Consider the following 18,658-nt stretch of genomic DNA (forward strand, 5'->3'; position numbering starts at 1 on the left):
ACGTGACCCAGTTTCGAACTTGACCTAGATATCATCAAGGTGAACATTCTGACCAATTTTCATGAAGATCCATTGAGAAATATGACCTCTAAAGAGATCACAAGGTTTTTCTATTTTTAGACCTACTGACCTAGTTTTTGACCCCACATGACCCAGTTTCGAACTTGACCTAGATATCATTAAGGTGAACATTCTGACCAATTTTCATGAAGATCCATTGAGAAATATGGCCTCTAGAGAGTCACAAGGTTTTTCTTTTTTTAAAGACCTACTGACCTAGTTTTGACCCCACGTAAACCCAGTTTCGAACTTGACCTAGAATCATCAAGGGAACGTTCTGCCCAAATTTTTCATGAAATCTCATGAAAAATATGGCCTCTAGAGAGGTCACAAGGTTTTTCTATTTTTAGACCTACTGACCTAGTGTTTGACCGCACGTGACCCAGTTTCGAACTTGACCTAGATATCATCAAGATGAACATTCTGACCAACTTTCATAAAGATCCCATGAAAAATGTGACCTCTAGAGTGGTCACAAGCAAAAGTTTACGCACGCACGAACGCACGGACGGACGGACGGACGGACGACGGACGACGGACGCCACGCGATCACAAAAGCTCACCTTGTCACTTTGTGACAGGTGAGCTAAAAAGCAAAACAGAGCTTTGTGGAACCTGGGCATTGCATATCAGATCAACACAGAGATTCTCAATACATTCCCACCAGTGTTTGCTGAGACACCAGTTTACATGCAAAAACCTTACCAAATTTGGATGCAGACAAGCAGGGAAGTGCAATAGCTCTACTTATTCTCTGAATAGTCAAGCTATTCAAAGTCTAAGACTGATTGTCCCTCCTAATTTACATGATTTTAAGTAAAATTTTGATCAAGAACAGCACTGTCCTCCCAAAGTGAGATCAAACTTTGTCTCTTAACCATTATAACATTCCCAAGTGAGATCAAACTTTGTCTCTTAACCATTATAACATTCCCAAGTGAGATCAAACTTCGTCTCTTAACCGTTATAACAAGCCCAATGTTGTGTAAAATATGTAAAAAAGCTTCAAGTAATGCATATCTTCTAGGCCAGAGATGGTAGAATATACATAATGATACTAATTCAATGCCGTATATTTCAAAATAACATCTTAAACTAATACAGAAATACTTTAGAAGATATGCAATACAAGTCTGAACCTTGCAGAACCTTCCCACTCAATACGAAAAAAATTGTATTTTAACAATATACATTAAAATCAGTATATAATGATTAAACATGAGCAGTTAAAAATGAAATAACCACTGGATTTGAGCCGCGCCATGAGAAAACCAACATAGTGGTTTTGCGACCAGCATGGATCCAGACCAGCCTGCACATCCGCACAGTCTGGTCAGGATCCATGTTGTTCGCTTTCGAAGTCTATTGCAATTAGAGAAACTGTTAGCAAACAGCATGGATCCTGACCAGAAATGTGCAGGCTGGTCTGGATCTATGCTGGTCGCAAACGCACTTTGTTGGTTTTCTTATGGTGCAGCTCATTTCTTTTTTAACAGAACAAAAACTGGGAAGTAGTTTACTGATATTTTTAGAGTCTTTGATTAGGCCAACCTGACACCTCTTTCTGGTCAATATTGCTGAACATATTCCTCTTCTTCTTTGGTTCAGTATACAAATGGTCCAAAATTTAACAGTACAGATACTGCTTCTTATAAAGCCAGCAATAGTTTCTTAAATACTATAAAAATCACAATTTCGAATATATGCTGAGAATTCAAACCAGATTTCTGTCTCAGATGACCTGTTTGCCTGTTCCAAACATTGTATAAACAAGCCAGCCAAACACAGACACAGCTGCCGTCTGGTTAAACACAGCTCCCCAACTTTTTGTTGCTTCTAGGATATGGCCCGCCATATACACACCGATGAATCCTGGGATAGCTCCAGCCATGTTCATAATACCTATAATTAGAAACAACCTCATTGCAGAAAACAAGCTACCACTACAGCAACAGAAACATTCCAAGAGAGTCAAGCCTGACTTTATGTTAGGGTTCTAATCCACTGACTTCTGAATCTGAATTTTACTTTCCCTTTGAACAAAACTAATGGACATCTTATGTCCACTTATGTCTTATTTTGCAAACAATTATACCTAATGCCAGACCTTATTCTACATGAATGTGTCACTGATATTTCATATAGCTTTCAACCAAATTCTAAAGGATTCCAGGTATGGTGATAGAATCTTCTCTCCCTGTTTAAAATTCTGACCAAATAATATTTGGAAAATACAATTTCTTAGAAATTTTACAAGTTTTTACATGGAAATACTGATATTATGCTAACTAAGGTGTGCATAACAATCTATCAACAAATTAAGTCAACACTGAAATTTTACAACTTTTTGGTTACAAAATGGTCAAAATTTACTGTCAATATCATATTTTGGAAGACAAAACTAACAAGAGCTGTCCGTAAGACAGCCAAGCTCGACTATTCGAAATATTGTCCCCGAGGCAGGAAAATATTACCTAAAAAGGTTAAATATCAAAAGAGTTTTAAGTTCAAAAGGGGGAATAATTTGACAAAAATGCATATCAATTATGGGACTTGCTGCTATCAACTAGTTTTATAACCCCTAAGGCACATGTGAAGTTTCAATTCAATATCTGCATTAGTTGGAGATAGAAACCGCATGTAAAACTTTAACCAAATTTTCAAAGTCCAAAAGGGGGGATAATTTACCCAAAATACATGCCAGAGTTATGGAGCTTGATCCAGTGAGTTGTAAATTGATCTTGAAAAAGAAAAATAAGTTTCAAATCTATAATGCCTTTTAGTAATAGCTGTATGTACTTTTCACGCAAAACTTTAACCAAATTTGCTAAGTCCCAAAAGGGGGCCCTAATTGGCCAAAATGAAGGTCAAGTTATGGAACTTGCTGCTATCAACTAGTTTTATAACCCGAAGACACATGTGAAGTTTCAATCAAAATTTCTGCATTAGTTTTGAGATAATAACTTGCATGTAAAACTTTAACCAAAATTTTCTAAGCTAAAAGGGGGCATAATTTGCTCAAAAAACAGGTCAGAGTTATGGAACTTGACCAAGTGAGGTCGGTAATTGATCTAGAAAAAGAAAAAATAAGTTTCCAATCTATATGCCTTTTAGAAATAGCTGTATGTACTTGCATGCAAAACTTTAACCAAATTTTCTAAGTCCAAAAGGGGGCAAAAATTTGGCCAAAATGAAGGTCAAGTTATGGGACTTGCTGCTATCAACATTTTATAAACCCCCCAAGACACATGATTGTGAATTTCAAATCAATATCTGCATTAGTTTTTTGGGGATAATAACCTTGCATGTAAAACTTTAACCAAAATTTTCTAAGTTTTAAAGGGGCATAATTTGCTCAAAAAACAAGTCAGAGTTATGGAACTTGACCCAGTGAGGTTGGTAATTGATCTAGCAAAAGAAAAAATAAGTTTCCAATCTATATGCCTTTTAGAAATAGCTGTATGTACTTGCATGCAAAACTTTAACCAGAATTTTCTAAGTCCAAAAGGGGGCATAATTTGGCCAAAATGAAGGTCAGAGTTATGGGACTTGCTGCTATCCCAAATAGTTTTATAACCCCGAAGAAACATGTGAAGTTTCAAATCATATCTGCATTAGTTTTTGGAGATAATAACTTGCATGTAAAACTTTAACCAAAATTTTCCCAATCTAAAAGGGGGCATAATTTGCTCAAAAAAACAGGTCAGAGTTATGGAACTTGACCAAGTGAGGTCGGTAATTGATCTAGAAAAAGAAAAAATAAGTTTCCAATCTATATGCCTTTTAGAAATAGCTGTATGTACTTGCATGCAAAACTTTAACCAGAATTTTCTAAGTCCAAAAGGGGGCATAATTTGGCCAAAATGAAGGTCAGAGTTATGGGACTTGCTGCTATCAACTAGTTTTATAACCCCGAAGACACATGATTGTGAAGTTTCAAATCAATATCTGCATTAGTTTTGGAGATAATAACTTGCATGTAAAACTTTAACCAAAATTTTCTAAGTCTAAAAGGGGGCATAATTTGCTCAAAAAACATGTCAGAGTTATGGGTCTTGACCCAGTGAGGTTGGTAATTGATCTAGCAAAAGAAAAAATAAGTTTCCAATCTATATGCCTTTTAGAAATAGCTGTATGTACTTGCATGCAAAACTTTAACCAGAATTTTCTAAGTCCAAAAGGGGGCATAATTTGGCCAAAATGAAAGTCAGAGTTATGGGACTTGACCCAGAGAGGTTGGTAATTGACTTGAAAAAGAAAAAATAAGTTTCAAAGCTATATGCCTTTAATTGATGGCTGTATGTACTTGCATGCAAAAACTTAACCAAGGTGTGACGCTGACACCGACGCCGACGCCAGGGTGAGTAGAATAGCTAGACTATTCTTCGAATAGTCAAGCTAAAAACTAATCCAAATCTTTCAAAAATTTAAAAAAGTTCATATTATAATCCTCAGACTTCTTTAGAATGATGTATACTATGAATGGCTTTGTCTATTTAGAGAGAAATCAAGGAAAATCCTTGTTACCAACTCAAGGAAAATATCTTTTTACCACAACAAAGAATTTGTTACCAAGTCAGTAGTAACCTACCAAACACAGATCCAGCATGTTTAGGAGCTATATCTTGAGGATTGACAAGAATTCCGCTGTTATGAAAACCACAGCATGCGACAGCCAGTGCCATACAGACTAGTGCACCAAGATATGTGGATGTGTAGGAGATTATAACCAGGAAGAATGCTGTACCTAACATTGTTATAGTCTGAAAGAACAAATTATATAATTATCAAACATTTTCAAAGTGCATCCTTCACTAAAATAGTTCATAATCGAATAAATGTAGAAAATCTCCATCAACTGAATTGAACTTGAAAAAATAAAAAATCTGTTTATAGAGCTACACACGTAATTGTTATATATAGCAGCCATTTGTTAAAAAAAGGTTCCAGTTTTTTATTGGTAGTACACATTTATACTGAGTGTATTATATGTATACTATTTCAAACTGAATACAGTATACTAGTATTGTTTATACACAAACATGTTAATTTTATGTGTATACAGATACGAGTTAACTGATGATATTTTAAATTATGAATACGAGAATAGGCTCATTACATAGTATGTTACTAAGGAACTGTTCATTCCAATAATAGTGACAAGTCTTTCAGTCGTGGAAAAAGTGAACAAGAGCTCGTCGAACACGAAATGCCCCCCTTGATGCATTCAGTAATTGCACAAGGAACAGAAATTATCTGCTCACTGTAAACACAAATTCCATTTCGGAACACAAAACTATGCAAGTGGTCCAAATTTGAAGCCTGTACCTTCAGAAATGTGAAAGTAGGTCACTAGGTCAATCTCAAGATCAAAGTTCATTTCAGTACACAAAACTATGTTTGTGGTTCAAATTTGAAGGCTGTAGCTTGAGAAATGTGAAAGTAGATCACTAGGTCAAAATCAAGGTCAAATTTTATTTTGGAACAAAAAACTATGCATGTGGTCCAAATTTGAAGCCTGTACCTTCAAAAATGTGAAAGTAGGTCACTAGGTCAATAACAAGGTCAAAGTTTTTTTCAGTACACAAACCTATGCATGTGATCCAAATTTGAAGGCTGTAGGTACAGAAATATGAAAGTAGGTCACTAGGTCAAGATCAAAGTCAACTCATGTCAAGGTTCATCTTGCCACTCAAAACTATACATGTGGTCCAAATTTGAATGATGTAAGTTATGGACATGAAGATTCTAAGTTTTTCCCTGTATAAGTCTATATGAACCATATGACCTCTGGGGCGGGGCCATATTTGACCCGAGAGGGATAACTTGAACAAACTTGGTAGAGAACCACTAAATGATGCTACATTACAAATTACCAAAGCCATAGTCTTTGTGGTTTGGACAAGAAGATTTTCAAAGTTTTTCCCTATATAAGTATACGTAAACCATGTGACCCCCACGGCTGAGCCATATTTGACCCTAGGGGAATAATTTGAAAAATCTTAGTAGAGGACCACTAGATGATGTCATATAAAAAATATCAAAGCCCTAGGCAATGTGGTTTTGGACAAGAGGTTTTTCAAAGTTTTTTCCTATATAAGTCTATATAAACCATGTGACCCTAGGGGTGGGGCCATATTTGACCCTAGGGAAAAAATCTGAACAATCTTGGTAGAGGACCACTAGATTTTGCTACAAACCAAATATCAAAGCCCTAGGCCCTATGGTTTTGGACAAGAAGATCAGAAACCATTTAACTGTTCCTGGTCAATGTAACCTTGACCTTTGACCTAATGACCTCAAAATCAATAGGGGTCATCTGCTGGTCATGACCAACCTAACTATCAATTTTCCTGACACTAGGCCCAAGCGTTCTTGAGTTATTGCCTGAAAACCATTTTACTGTTCCTGGTCACTGTGACCTTGACCTGTGACATACTGACCTTAAAATCAATAGGGGTCATCTGCTGGTCATTACCAACCTCCCTATCAACTTTCGTGACCCTATGCCTAAGCGTTCTTGAGTCATCATCCGGAAACCGTTTTACTGTTCAGGGTCACTGTGACCTTGACCTTTAACATACTGACCTTAAAATCAATAGGGGTCATCTGCTGGTCATTACCAACCTCCCTATCAACTTTCATGATCCTAGGCCCAAGCGTTCTTGAGTTATCATCCAGAAACCGTTTTACTGTTCAGGGTCACTGTGACCTTGACCTTTAACATACTGACCTCAAAATCAATAGGGGTCATCTGCTGGTCATTACCAACCTCCTAGGCCCAAGTGTTCTTGAGTTATCATCCGGAAACCGTTTTACTGTTCAGGGTCACTGTGACCTTGACCTTTAACATACTGACCTCAAAATCAACAGGGGTCATCTGCTGGTCATTACCAACCTCCCTATAAACTTTCATGATCCTAGGCCCAAGTGTTCTTGAGTTATCATCCGGAAACCGTTTTACTATTCAGGGTCACTGTGACCTTGACCTTTGACATACAGACCTCAAAATCAATAGGGGTCATCTGCTGGTGATGACCAACCTCCCTATCAACTTTCATGATCCTAGGCCCAAGCGTTCTTGAGTTATCATCCGGAAACGGATTGGTCTACATTCCGACCGACCGACCGACCGACATCTGCAAAACAATATACCCCTCCTTTTTCAAAGGGGGGCATAAAAACAAGATTAAGATCTTTATCTGCCAGTTTGGCAATTTACTATCAGAGATTGAAAACACCTGAAATTGATTTAACAGGTCTTGAGCTTTAGTGGAAGTCCAAACTTTTAACAAGGCAGTCTGAAAGACAGCTAAATCCCCCGCCACTGCTATGGATAGTGAAAGGGTAAAACCTTTGATTTTAGCTGTGACCTTGACCTTGAACTGACATGGCTGACTCATGAATTCTGCACAACGTCTTGATGAGGTGATCATTTGACCAAAGTTTCATGAATATCCTTCAATGGGTTTAGGAGATACAGAGCTGAAACCTTTGACCTTCAGTTGTGACCTTGACCTTGGGTTGACATGGCTGACTCATGAGTTGTTGATGAGGTGATCATCTGACCCAAGTTTGATGAAAATCCTTCAAGGGGTTATGGAGATACAGAGTGGACACCAAATGGAAGGCTCAAACCTTCAACCCTTAGCTGTGACCTTGACCTTGAGCTGGCATGGCTGACTCATAATTTCTGCACATCATTCTGATGAGGTAATCATTTGACCCAAGTTTTATAAAATTCCTTCAAGGGGTTTAGGAGATATAGAGCGGACACGAAATGGAAGGCTCAAACCTTTGACCTTCAGTTGTGACCTTGACCTTGAGCCGACATGGCTGACTCATAAGGTCTGCACATCGCCTTGATGAGGTGATCGTTTGACCCAAGTTTGATGAAAATCCTTCAAGGGGTTTAGGAGATACAGAGCGGACACAAAATGGCAGGCTCAACCCTTTGACCTCGAGTTGTGACCTTGACCTTGAACCGACAAGGCTGACTCATGGGTTCTGCACATTGTCTTGATGAGGTGATCATTTGACCCAAGTTTCATGAAAATCCTTCGAGGGGTTTAGGAGATATGGACCGGACACGATTTTGTTAAGGACGGAAGGACGGAAGGAAAGACAGACGGAAGGGCGGACACACGGACGGAAGGATGGATGGAAGGACGGACGCAGACCATTCCTATAATCCCTCCGCCATGGCGGGGGATTAAAAACTGATGTATGACAAAAAAAAACAAAAAAACTTACATTCATAAATTTTCTGACAAATGTCACACTGTAACCTGTAAAGACAGAAAAACTGAGTCCATCGCATCTAAGTATATACATGATCAAACATTTATCAGAAAAGGCCTATCATATTTAATGAAGTATTAAGCGACATTCACAATTCATTCTAAGATCATGAGATGAAAACACTTTTCCATACACAGGGAATGATTTGTTTGTCTCTGTTATTTGGATCAAGTTGTATGCGTAATATGTTATCTTGTAAAACTGAAAGGTGAGTACTACACAGACTAATGACAAACTACACTAACATAAACAACTAACAGATTTTTTTATGTACATGAACACTCCCAATAATTTTTTAAACCAAAAATCCTAATGAGCACCGTCAAAACATTCAAAAGATAGCAAAAAGGAAATTTCTTTTTTATTTTGGTACAAGCAGTCTACTGCATGTTTACTGAAACCCCTGCATGCAATACGAAGTTATGATTCATTTCAGTTTATACCTTTTGTAATCATAAAATCTGCCAGCCAACCTCCGAATATTGAACTTGGTATAGTAACTACCCAAGGTATAACATTAAACACCCAGCCCTGAAAATAAAGAAAAAATACAGAATGTCTCTGAAACAAGGGCAATGGAAGTAGAATATAGAATATATTTTGAATGTGATTATACCGAAAATTTCTGAAATATTCAATAAAACTGAATATGAAACCAGTCAAAACACTCCCACATCTGATCATAACAATCTGAAATTATATTGACCAAAAGCAGCTGGTGTTAAAACCTCTGAATATATTCCCTGGAAGTATGTGGTATTCACTTTTCCTTACCTTAGCTTTGTTTGAAATGAAAATATAAGGTAAAATTAAAACCACTAAAAGTTATCCAGCTTGACTTAAATATCAGCTTCTTTTGCATGTAAACAGTGTAGAACAATGAGTATCTCATTTAAAATATGTACATGTACTCAATGAAGTAACAGCTTGTCAACCCACCTTAGCATCTGGGAAGTTTTCATGAAAATATGTTGGCAACCAGGAAAGGAGAATGAAAAATGCATTGTTTTCACAAAAATGACCTATGATCATTGACCTGAAAAAAAAGTGAAAAAGAAAATATAGAGCATTTTAAATTATTATCACAGGGGACACCATAAACTGCAAGATTTAATAAGATAGTTCACAAACACTCCAAAAAATGCCTTTTTTCCTGTATTATGACTTTGCAGATGCATTGCAACAAAAGCATGAAAAACATGCCCCTAATTTAAGTACAATATATGTCTACAGTTATGTCAAAGATTTTTTTTAAGTACAGGATAGACAACGAGTGCCGTTGTCTACAGGATATATACAACGAGCAAAGCGAGTTGTATATATCCCGTAGACAACGGCACGAGTTGTCTATCCGACTTAGACCACGTGACATAAAAACTGCAATTATTGAAAACTCTCCCACGCGTTCTATAGAAATTAGGATTAACGTGTTTTTATAAGAGTAATATCATCTTTGTACCATTAGCGCTTAATTGTCAGTAGGACATATGAAAGAATGCAGGTTATTTGTATAAATTCAGTTTTACTCAAATACCGGATTTACTAAGATTTAACGTTCATTAACACTTTGAGTCATTTGCAGTCACAAAATTAATGCTAAACAGTTAAATATGGATTTCTCAAAAATACTCAAAATTGGACTGCATGCTGAACAATTAGACTAAGTCTTTGTGAGGAGTTTGCATGTTGGCGAAAAACGATGACAGATACGTTGATTCGTTGATAGCCAGGTTATTTATTTATTTATTTAGTTAGTTAGTTATTTTTTTTTATTTGTTTACTTTGTTTATCAAGATATAGTTAGTGGGTAGATGCTCGTAGGACTAGGAATACCTTTTACGATATCGTGCCCTTCTTGTAAGAATGATGTAGTTGTTTTACTTTCCAACTGGGCCAAGTTGTTCGAAACTTTAACGGGCTGTAATTTAGTTTAGTTTATACTAATTTGTTTTAGCTCGATTGTGATGAAAGCTTTAACTGTTTAAGCTTATTGTAACCACTCTCGAGTCCGTTTCCTATGAAAACTAGTACTGGGGTCATATGAGAAGTCATGGTCGTGACCCCAATGATGCTCGAACCCACGACCACTGCATTAAGCTGTTAAACTAACCGCCTGTTAAATTTCTATTAATGATACTAGTCTTGGTGGGTGGGAACCACTAGTATGATGTTTTAATTTTACTGTAAAGATGGTTTAGTGTTTATAATCCTTAACAAGTGCATTTGATTTTCTAAGTTTTCTAAACTGTTGAAATCTACTGATAAAGTCAATCGACCGTTAACTCAATCGCCTGTTAAAGTTTCGAACAACTGGATCCAGTTGATTGCAAATGTAAGGATCGTGCTGACATGTCTTTTTTTATAACAAGTGAACATAAAAAGTTACAACTGTTGGAAACGTTTCAGTGAATGCGTAAATTACGTTTTTACCCAGCTGGTTCTACACTACAAATATGTACTTTATTGTAATTCATTTTTATTGATATCTAATAACATGGGGTCATTTTTACAATATTAATATTTAGACATTGTCAACTGAATTTACCTCCAAGTCAGTCTTATTTTTTTTCCCATTGATAACTGGTGAGAATATTGCAAGGTCATTTAACTCCGGCGTTAGCCTGTATTGTTAGATGGTAAATTGGCACGAAATTCACGCGTTTTTTGCCCAAGTTTCCCCCGATATATATACAACGCTACTGTTGTATATGAAATATAGACGGGTACAAGTCTGCTTTGCGATTGGCTTTTTACGGATTATCGTGGTCTAAAGGCAAATAGGCAATGATGAGACACTAAATTAAGATACTATCTGGCTATGTGATAATACATTTGTGTTGTCACAGTAACAGAAAATTCGAAAACAACGGCTTACCAGAATGAAGATTTGAAGAATAATGTGACCCATGGAGTGGATGATGAATCTATGGATGATTGAGGTATATCTTTTTTCTCTATTATTGTGATAGGTAAATATTTCTGTCTATGGCGGTTTATTAAAATATATCTCATACATAGCATCCATACTAGACCAGATACACCTGAAATAAAAGAGAAAAGCTGGGTTCACTGCCTAGCTCAAATTTTGATAAAGCAATTTGAAACAGATATGTTCTAAGATATACTATGAAATAATTCAATTCAGATAACATGGCATAAAATTTCAAATATTTGGTTTTGGCTAAATGACTATATCAGCTAGTAGGTGTATGGATTTATTTCATTTGCATTTAGAACAAATCTTATTTGAAGCCAAAATGGTATTTTTGGCTTCAGCATGTGAAGAAAACTCTTAAACCCCCAAAAACTTTAGTTTTCACTCTATTTTATTTCATTAACGTTTCAGCCTCATAGCCTTTATCAAAATGATAAAATTTCAAGTAATTCTCTACATAATGACGTTCTTTCAATACAATTTTTTTTTCAATTTCATTTTTAAATCTTTCTTGACAAAATGCCAAAACAGTAAATCCATCAGAACCAAAAGAAATGCCTTTCGTATAACAATTGTAACCTTTTAATGTGATAAAATATTTCACCACTATAGACTAAAATGGCAACATATAAGGCAAAGGTACTAGCTCACTATAAACAGGCCTGTGATTCTGTCAAGAAACAAAAGCCTGAAAATCTACATTCTAAAGCCTGAAAGTGTTTTTTCCATAGAGTTATATAGGGAAATTCTAGCAGCCAAAAGCCTAAAATCAGGACCAGTCCTGAAAAATCCCAGGCCTGTACAAAATTGAACACCTTAAAAGGGTGGTGCAGAAAATTTGGTTATCTCTGATTATTGTAAAAGAAAAATCTGCACAAAAATCACTGGTCTTATTATATTCTATGCTGAAAACTAGGAAATATGAAGAAAAACTTACCAAGAAAATAAAAGACTGTTTGCCAGCCGTATGTTTCTAGAATGAGTGATCCTAAACTTCCACACAACAATGTCCTAAAATATGACAAAATCAACAAAAGTTATCAATAATGCAATGTAGGATTTTTTTTTTCAATTTCATTTTTCAAATAGATTCTGAAAGCATTTAACTTTCCTATTAAAGTAATACAGGATAAAGCATCAGACTTGGAAGAAAAATAGAAAAACAGGTTTTTTAAAACAAAAGGTTTTTTAAATTAAAGAAATAAAGTTGCATCTAACTAAGATCTATTTGCCCAATACATAATCTTAACCAGCAAGGTTTCATCACAAGATAACTTAACAGGCCAATTTTCATTTCAATAAATCAATTAAAACTTAAATAAATATGAGCTTGATGCTTAGTTATCTGCCCTTTGTGACCCCAGCATTCTGCAGAAAGTAGCAGAGACTGCAGAAATACTGTAAACCTAGAAATGTTCGCGGATATTATATTTCGCGTTTTTCAAAACGTGGACATTTTCGCGGATACAAATATTCACGGAATTATATCCATCGCGAATCCTGCGAAAATTAAATCGCAAGTGAACATATTAGTATACCAAGGTAAGTATCACTGTATAGCTGCATTTATAGTATTCTCAAAAACGTTCAGTTTTAATGCACTCTAATCCTTTTCATCCATATCAACAGTTATTCACACCTCCATTATTACTGACAGTCAGTAAATTGCTGTTATTACACTCTCATTTGTTTGCCATTTAAATAGGCGATTATACAACTTCTAGCAGAAATAGACACAATATTTTACTTACAAATAATATATCGTAATGGCTGCCTATTGTATTTGTTTTTATCCGCTGGTTGCTTGACGGATCAATATTGAAAAGGCTGTTGCTTCATACTTAAGTAAGGCCAGAGTTTTTTTATCTTTCGTTTTACGGGAGATTTTTGAAAAATGAGCAGGGGGAGGAGGGAATAAAAATAAAAATAAAAAGCTTGAAAGTGAGCATCTCGGAAAAAAATAAAAATAAAATAGAATTTTTTAAGATTTTTTTTATTTTGATGAACTTTCGTTTCAAGTTTTGTTTACTTGTGTTTGTGTCCAATATTTAATATTGTGATGTATTGTTATGTTTTAAGACTATAAAAGCCATTTATACAGGATGAACATTGAATAAAATTTCATGCATGCTTGTGAATAAAACTGCTTCAGGCACTGTAACTCACACTGGCAAGTCTTTAAAATTCAGAAAGCTTGTTTTACTTAATTTAAGTGGAAGACAAAAATTATTTTATCTGTTACAACAGCCACAGTAAATTTCAGTGACAGCAAGTAGAGACTAAACACGTCTGGTTATAAAGTGGCTTAATTAGTAGTGTAGTAGTTTGGTGGTTTGGTTTGCTTGCATCTTCTGCTGTGTAATCTCTGCTTTTTATACATAATATTTGCTTATTGTATCTTTCACCAATATCATCTTTAATGAGCTAACTTTACAGTTTATGCCAGCTCATAATATACTGGATTTTATCAGCAAAATAAAGTATTTAATAACTTTGAATAACAGTCACAGTGCAGAGGGCAAGATTTTTTTTTCAGTGATGAAAAACGAAAGATAATCTAGCAAAAAGTAATCTGAAAATTTACCTCATTTAACTCTGTGATTTGCACCTTTTTATAATACACTTAGTGCAAGTACTGAAGTTGCTTCTGTAATTTGCACCTTTTTATACTACACTAAGTTCAAGTACTGAAGTTGCATCACTTTTTGTCAAAATATTGTCTCCAATAAAAAGTATTCTTTATTATTCTTTATACACTTATGAATTCTATTGAAGTTACAAAAGAAATGGACCATCTGTCTGAGATTTTGCCAACACTACCAGCTGCTTTATGCCAGACAGTCCCAAGCCTGTGTAAAGTGTGAGGGTCACCATTGAAATAAAAATGTAAAAACAATCTGCTGTTACAAACATTTATTTGTTCTGCAAACAACTAATGTTTTGAATAAAATTAATGTCAAAGCACCTTTGATATTGTATTACCTTTCTATGGCAAACTTGTAAGTTGAATCTATTGAAAACAAAATGTGAGTAAGACAATCTTTACACAATTTAATACTTTTAATACTGTCACTTTTATGAAAGGAGTATTATGTACAATAGTATTATTTCCCGAAAAATATATATTTTGAAAAGTGTCTAAAAAATTTGGACACAATCATCGTCCATCCACCCGTGTAGAAAGAGAGAAAAAAAACGTTAAAGATTATCGGTAATTATTCAGTGATAAACTAAGTAATGTTGACCTTGTTTTCATGATCAATTTACACCCCCTCTAAGAGCTAAAAGAAGTGTGTCAGTATCTTGGGCATCTGAAGCGGAGATCAAAGCGGTATTTTTGCTCGAGATTGTCATGGCATTACGTCATGTTTTCGCGCCATGTGACACATCACTGTCTGATCGTACCGCATCGGTTCTTAAAATTGCTGAGAAATAGAAATCAATAAAAAAATTCTTCTTTAATTTGTTATCAAAAGCGAATGTGCTATATCCCGTATAAAAGGTAAATGTCTCAAACGATAGTTACTATAGTGGATATCCTACCTCTGTGACCTATTTGCCCTCAAGGAATTTACATTATTGTTTGACAAGAAAAACTTTTAAATTGTTGGTCAAAAAATACATGTACAAAGATTCATTTAAAACTTATTAAAAACCGCAGTGACATCACATTGCTTATTTTAAAATCGCATTTCTACTTACGTTCACGAGGTCACGTAACCTATTCTGCCGCACTAACAGAAATCTGTTTGCCAAAAATCGTCTTACTCCCTGTATTGTAATCGCAGCCGCTTTTTCATTATTTAAGATTTTTTAATTCTGTTTTTTGTACTTTCTGGTCAAAAGTCTGAATTTTAAGCCCATAGTATTCATCATTTATTTACTTTTAGAAAGAAATAAGTAACTAAGATCACGCTGTTTGAATTTTTACAAATGATTATATGAAAATTCGACCGTTTTTATAGAATTTTGCCTACATTTCTGTCGATATCTTATTAAAATCATTATAGAATTCAAAAAGTATTATTTCTCAAGGGGTGTTGAAAACTTGAAGCGAAAATATTAAAAAATGAATGCACTACGCACGGTTTTTGTGTACGTCTCGATGTAAATTAGATGTTACGATAGGTCACACGTGCTTGTGGAATGGAAAATTACCGGCATGACGTTTTGATATCTTTATCTGTTTCCAGTCAATCCAGGTAGCGACTAAACCATCTCAAAGTTTGTTGACGTTTTGTAGATGTAATTTCTGAATTTTGGTAAAGTAAGGACGTAAAAAAAACCACTCGCCCGATCGGTCGAGTATACAGCGAGGTCCACTCGTCCTACTCAGACTTAACTCGCCAATGCGAGCAGGCGAGTGGAATTTTACACCCTGTTAATGCTGATAAATGTACGGCAAAACACGATATTTGCACGCGTTAAACTCCCTTCCTGTGAAATTACGTCTAGGTGAAAATACACTAATTTTATTTTCTTTGGGACTGTAAACAACCGACCGGCGGAAAAAATAAAATAAAACTCGGGAAAATGAATTTTAATTTTATTCCACTTTTGCAATATTTAGGACCGGCGCTCCCGTAAAACGAAAAATAAAAAAACTCTGGCCTAACTTGTCAATCAATTGAAATAATGTGGATTTGTGCACTCATGTTATACAATTATGGTACTATTAATATCCAGGTATGTGTAAACACAGAACCAATTTTATAGAGATCTATTTAAGCTGAAGCTAGAATCTTCGTGTTTTTGTTAGATCCGAGTTTTTCGCGGCTATTTAATTTCACAGAAATACACTACCCGCTAAAGGCGCTAATGTAACAAGGCAGTCTGAAAGACAGCTAAATCCCCCGCCACTGCTATGGATAGTGAAAGGGTAAACCTTTGATTTTAGCTGTGACCTTGACCTTGAACTGACATGGTTGACTCATGAATTCTGCACAACGTCTTGATGAGGTGATCATTTGACCAAAGTTTCATGAAAATCCTTCAAGGGGTTTAGGAGATACAGAGTGGACACAAAATGGAAGGCTCAAACCTTCGACCCTTAGTTGTGACCTTGACCTTGAGCTGGCATGGTTGACTCATAATTTCTGCACATTGTTTTGATGAGGTAATCATTTTACCAAAGTTTTATAAAATTCCTTCAAGGGGTTTAGCGGACACGAAATGGAAGGCTCAAACCTTTGACCTTCAGTTGTGACCTTGACCTTGAGCCGACATGGCTGACTCATAAGTTCTGCACATCGCCTTGATGAGGTGATCGTTTGACCCATGTTTGATAAAAATCCTTCAAGGAGTTTAGGAGATATAGAGCGGACACAAAATGGAAGGCTCAAACCTTTGACCCAAAGTTGTGACCCTGACCTTGAGCCGGCATAACTGACTCATGGGTTCTGCACATTGTCTTGATGAGGTGATCGTTTGACCCAAGTTTGATAAAATTCCTTCAAGTGGTTTAGGAGATATAGATCGGACACAAAATGGAAGGCTCAAATCTTTGACCTTGAGTTGAACCAAAAAGGCTGACTCATGGGTTCTGCACATCGTCTTGATGAGGTGATCATTTGACCCAAGTTTCATGAAAATCCTACAAGGGGTTTAGGAGATATGGACCGGACATGATTTTGTTACGGACGGAAGGACAGACGCAGACCATTCCTATAATCCCTCTGCCACAACGGGCAATAAAAAAACGGGAAAACAATTCTAGGTTTACAGTAGTCAAAGGATAAGGAAGTAGGCAATATTTAAAATCTTTACAAACATTACAACATTGATTAAACAGATAAATGTATATTATTGCATTAACAATTTTCATAGAAATCAGATGTAAAATGAAAACAGATGATTACCGGTAAGTAAAATTTTAGAAAACCTCTTATAAAGATGTTATCATCTTAACAGGTATATAATATATAGAATAATAATCATTTACATTATATTATTTTATTAAGATAATTATCATTTGCATTTTATGCTATCAAAATAAAAATAATAAAATAAATATAAACTAGAGCTATCACTGAAGGTGAGGAATGCACCCCCGCATGCACTGACACAGTACATTGCAATTTGACGCATACAAGATTGCATAATTATGTGGACTGTATGTATTTAGCATAGTAACAAAAAAAAACAAGGTCCCATAACTCTGCAGATCTTTTTTTTCTGAATGAACCCAACATGCACCATGCACATGTAAGGTTGGTACTAATCACTTGTGTAAAGTGTCATTTGTGTGCAATGGTAATGGAGATTAGGCACGCACAAAACTGCACTTGTATGAAATTTCATTAAATTGTGTGCATGGATTCAGGAGATTAGTACAGTTTCATTCAATTGTGTCAAGGGGATGAGGAGAGTTGGTGTGCACAAGATTGTGCCTACAGATGGACAGACAACCTGAAACCAGCTCTAGCCCCCTTACAACTTCATTATTTCGGGGGGTACTATAAAACTTTATTCATCATCAAATTTTTGTTTATTTGTAAATCAAATGATGGCTTAAGGTATAGTGGCAATACAAGGTGAATAAAAATTTTGTCAGAGGAGATGTGATCATTGTTCATAACATGACAAAATTATTTCCCCTGTCAGCAATTTTGTAACTGGTAACAAGGCAGATCTGTTTGAAAGATATTTGATTTTCAGATATAAACAAGTTACATATTAATGAACTGTGCAATGGCTTGTTGGTTCCTATTTTTTACCAAAGTCTAAGGGAAAACTCTGCCCTATAGTGATCTATATGAAGACCCATCAATATGTTTTCTTAATTCTAAAACATTTAAAGGGCAATAACTCTGCAGTAATGTAAGATCCTGATGAAGATATGCACTTATCACTGCCCTGTAGTGATTTATATTTGTGTTAAACTTCATGAAGATCGATCAATGGATTACTCTGATATGTGGGAATTTATGGATTTTTAAAATGATTATCGGGATATGCGTTACTGAAGGAAGTTTCACATGCACAACTGCCCAATAGTGATCTACGTTTGTGTAAAGTTTCATAAAGTTCCATCAATAGGTACTTAGAAACAGTAAAAAATCCTTACTTTTTGCAAATTCTCGGGGAAAATCTCTGCTTAATTTACTGGGTCAAGGGGGATAATACTAAAAGTGTGCAAAGGCCTTGTGCTAATAAATAATTTTGTGAGGTTTGGTAATTCTATAATACTTTTTGAATTGTAAGCACTTTCAATTTTTTAATCATATCAAGGGGAAAAACTCTGCTTTTACAGAGTCAAGGGGGATAATACTAAATGTGAGCAAAGGTCATGTACTAGTTAATAACTAGGTGAGATTTTGTGATTCTAGCTAACATACTTTTTTGAATTATAAGCATTTTCAA

At 35.5% G+C, this 18,658-nt stretch overlaps 1 protein-coding gene across 2 annotated transcripts in view; it reads right to left on the reverse strand.

The window, feature by feature from the left end:
• Window positions 1-647: 647 nt before the first annotated feature.
• Window positions 648-18,658, reverse strand: part of LOC123524015 (solute carrier family 17 member 9-like) — a 40,207-nt gene continuing 22,196 nt past the window's right edge. For both annotated transcript variants that reach the window (XM_045301881.2, XM_053539333.1), the window contains exons 5-11: window positions 12,234-12,307; window positions 11,237-11,402; window positions 9,301-9,397; window positions 8,805-8,892; window positions 8,314-8,348; window positions 4,652-4,823; window positions 648-1,962 (exon numbers count right to left, since the gene is read on the reverse strand). In XM_045301881.2, coding sequence (XP_045157816.2) covers window positions 1,793-1,962; window positions 4,652-4,823; window positions 8,314-8,348; window positions 8,805-8,892; window positions 9,301-9,397; window positions 11,237-11,402; window positions 12,234-12,307 — 802 coding nt within the window. In that variant the 3' untranslated portion in view covers window positions 648-1,792. The remainder of the gene's footprint in view (window positions 1,963-4,651; window positions 4,824-8,313; window positions 8,349-8,804; window positions 8,893-9,300; window positions 9,398-11,236; window positions 11,403-12,233; window positions 12,308-18,658) is intronic.

The sequence above is a fragment of the Mercenaria mercenaria genome, chromosome 3, assembly GCF_021730395.1.
Source record: "Mercenaria mercenaria strain notata chromosome 3, MADL_Memer_1, whole genome shotgun sequence".
NCBI classification, from domain to species: domain Eukaryota; kingdom Metazoa; phylum Mollusca; class Bivalvia; order Venerida; family Veneridae; genus Mercenaria; species Mercenaria mercenaria.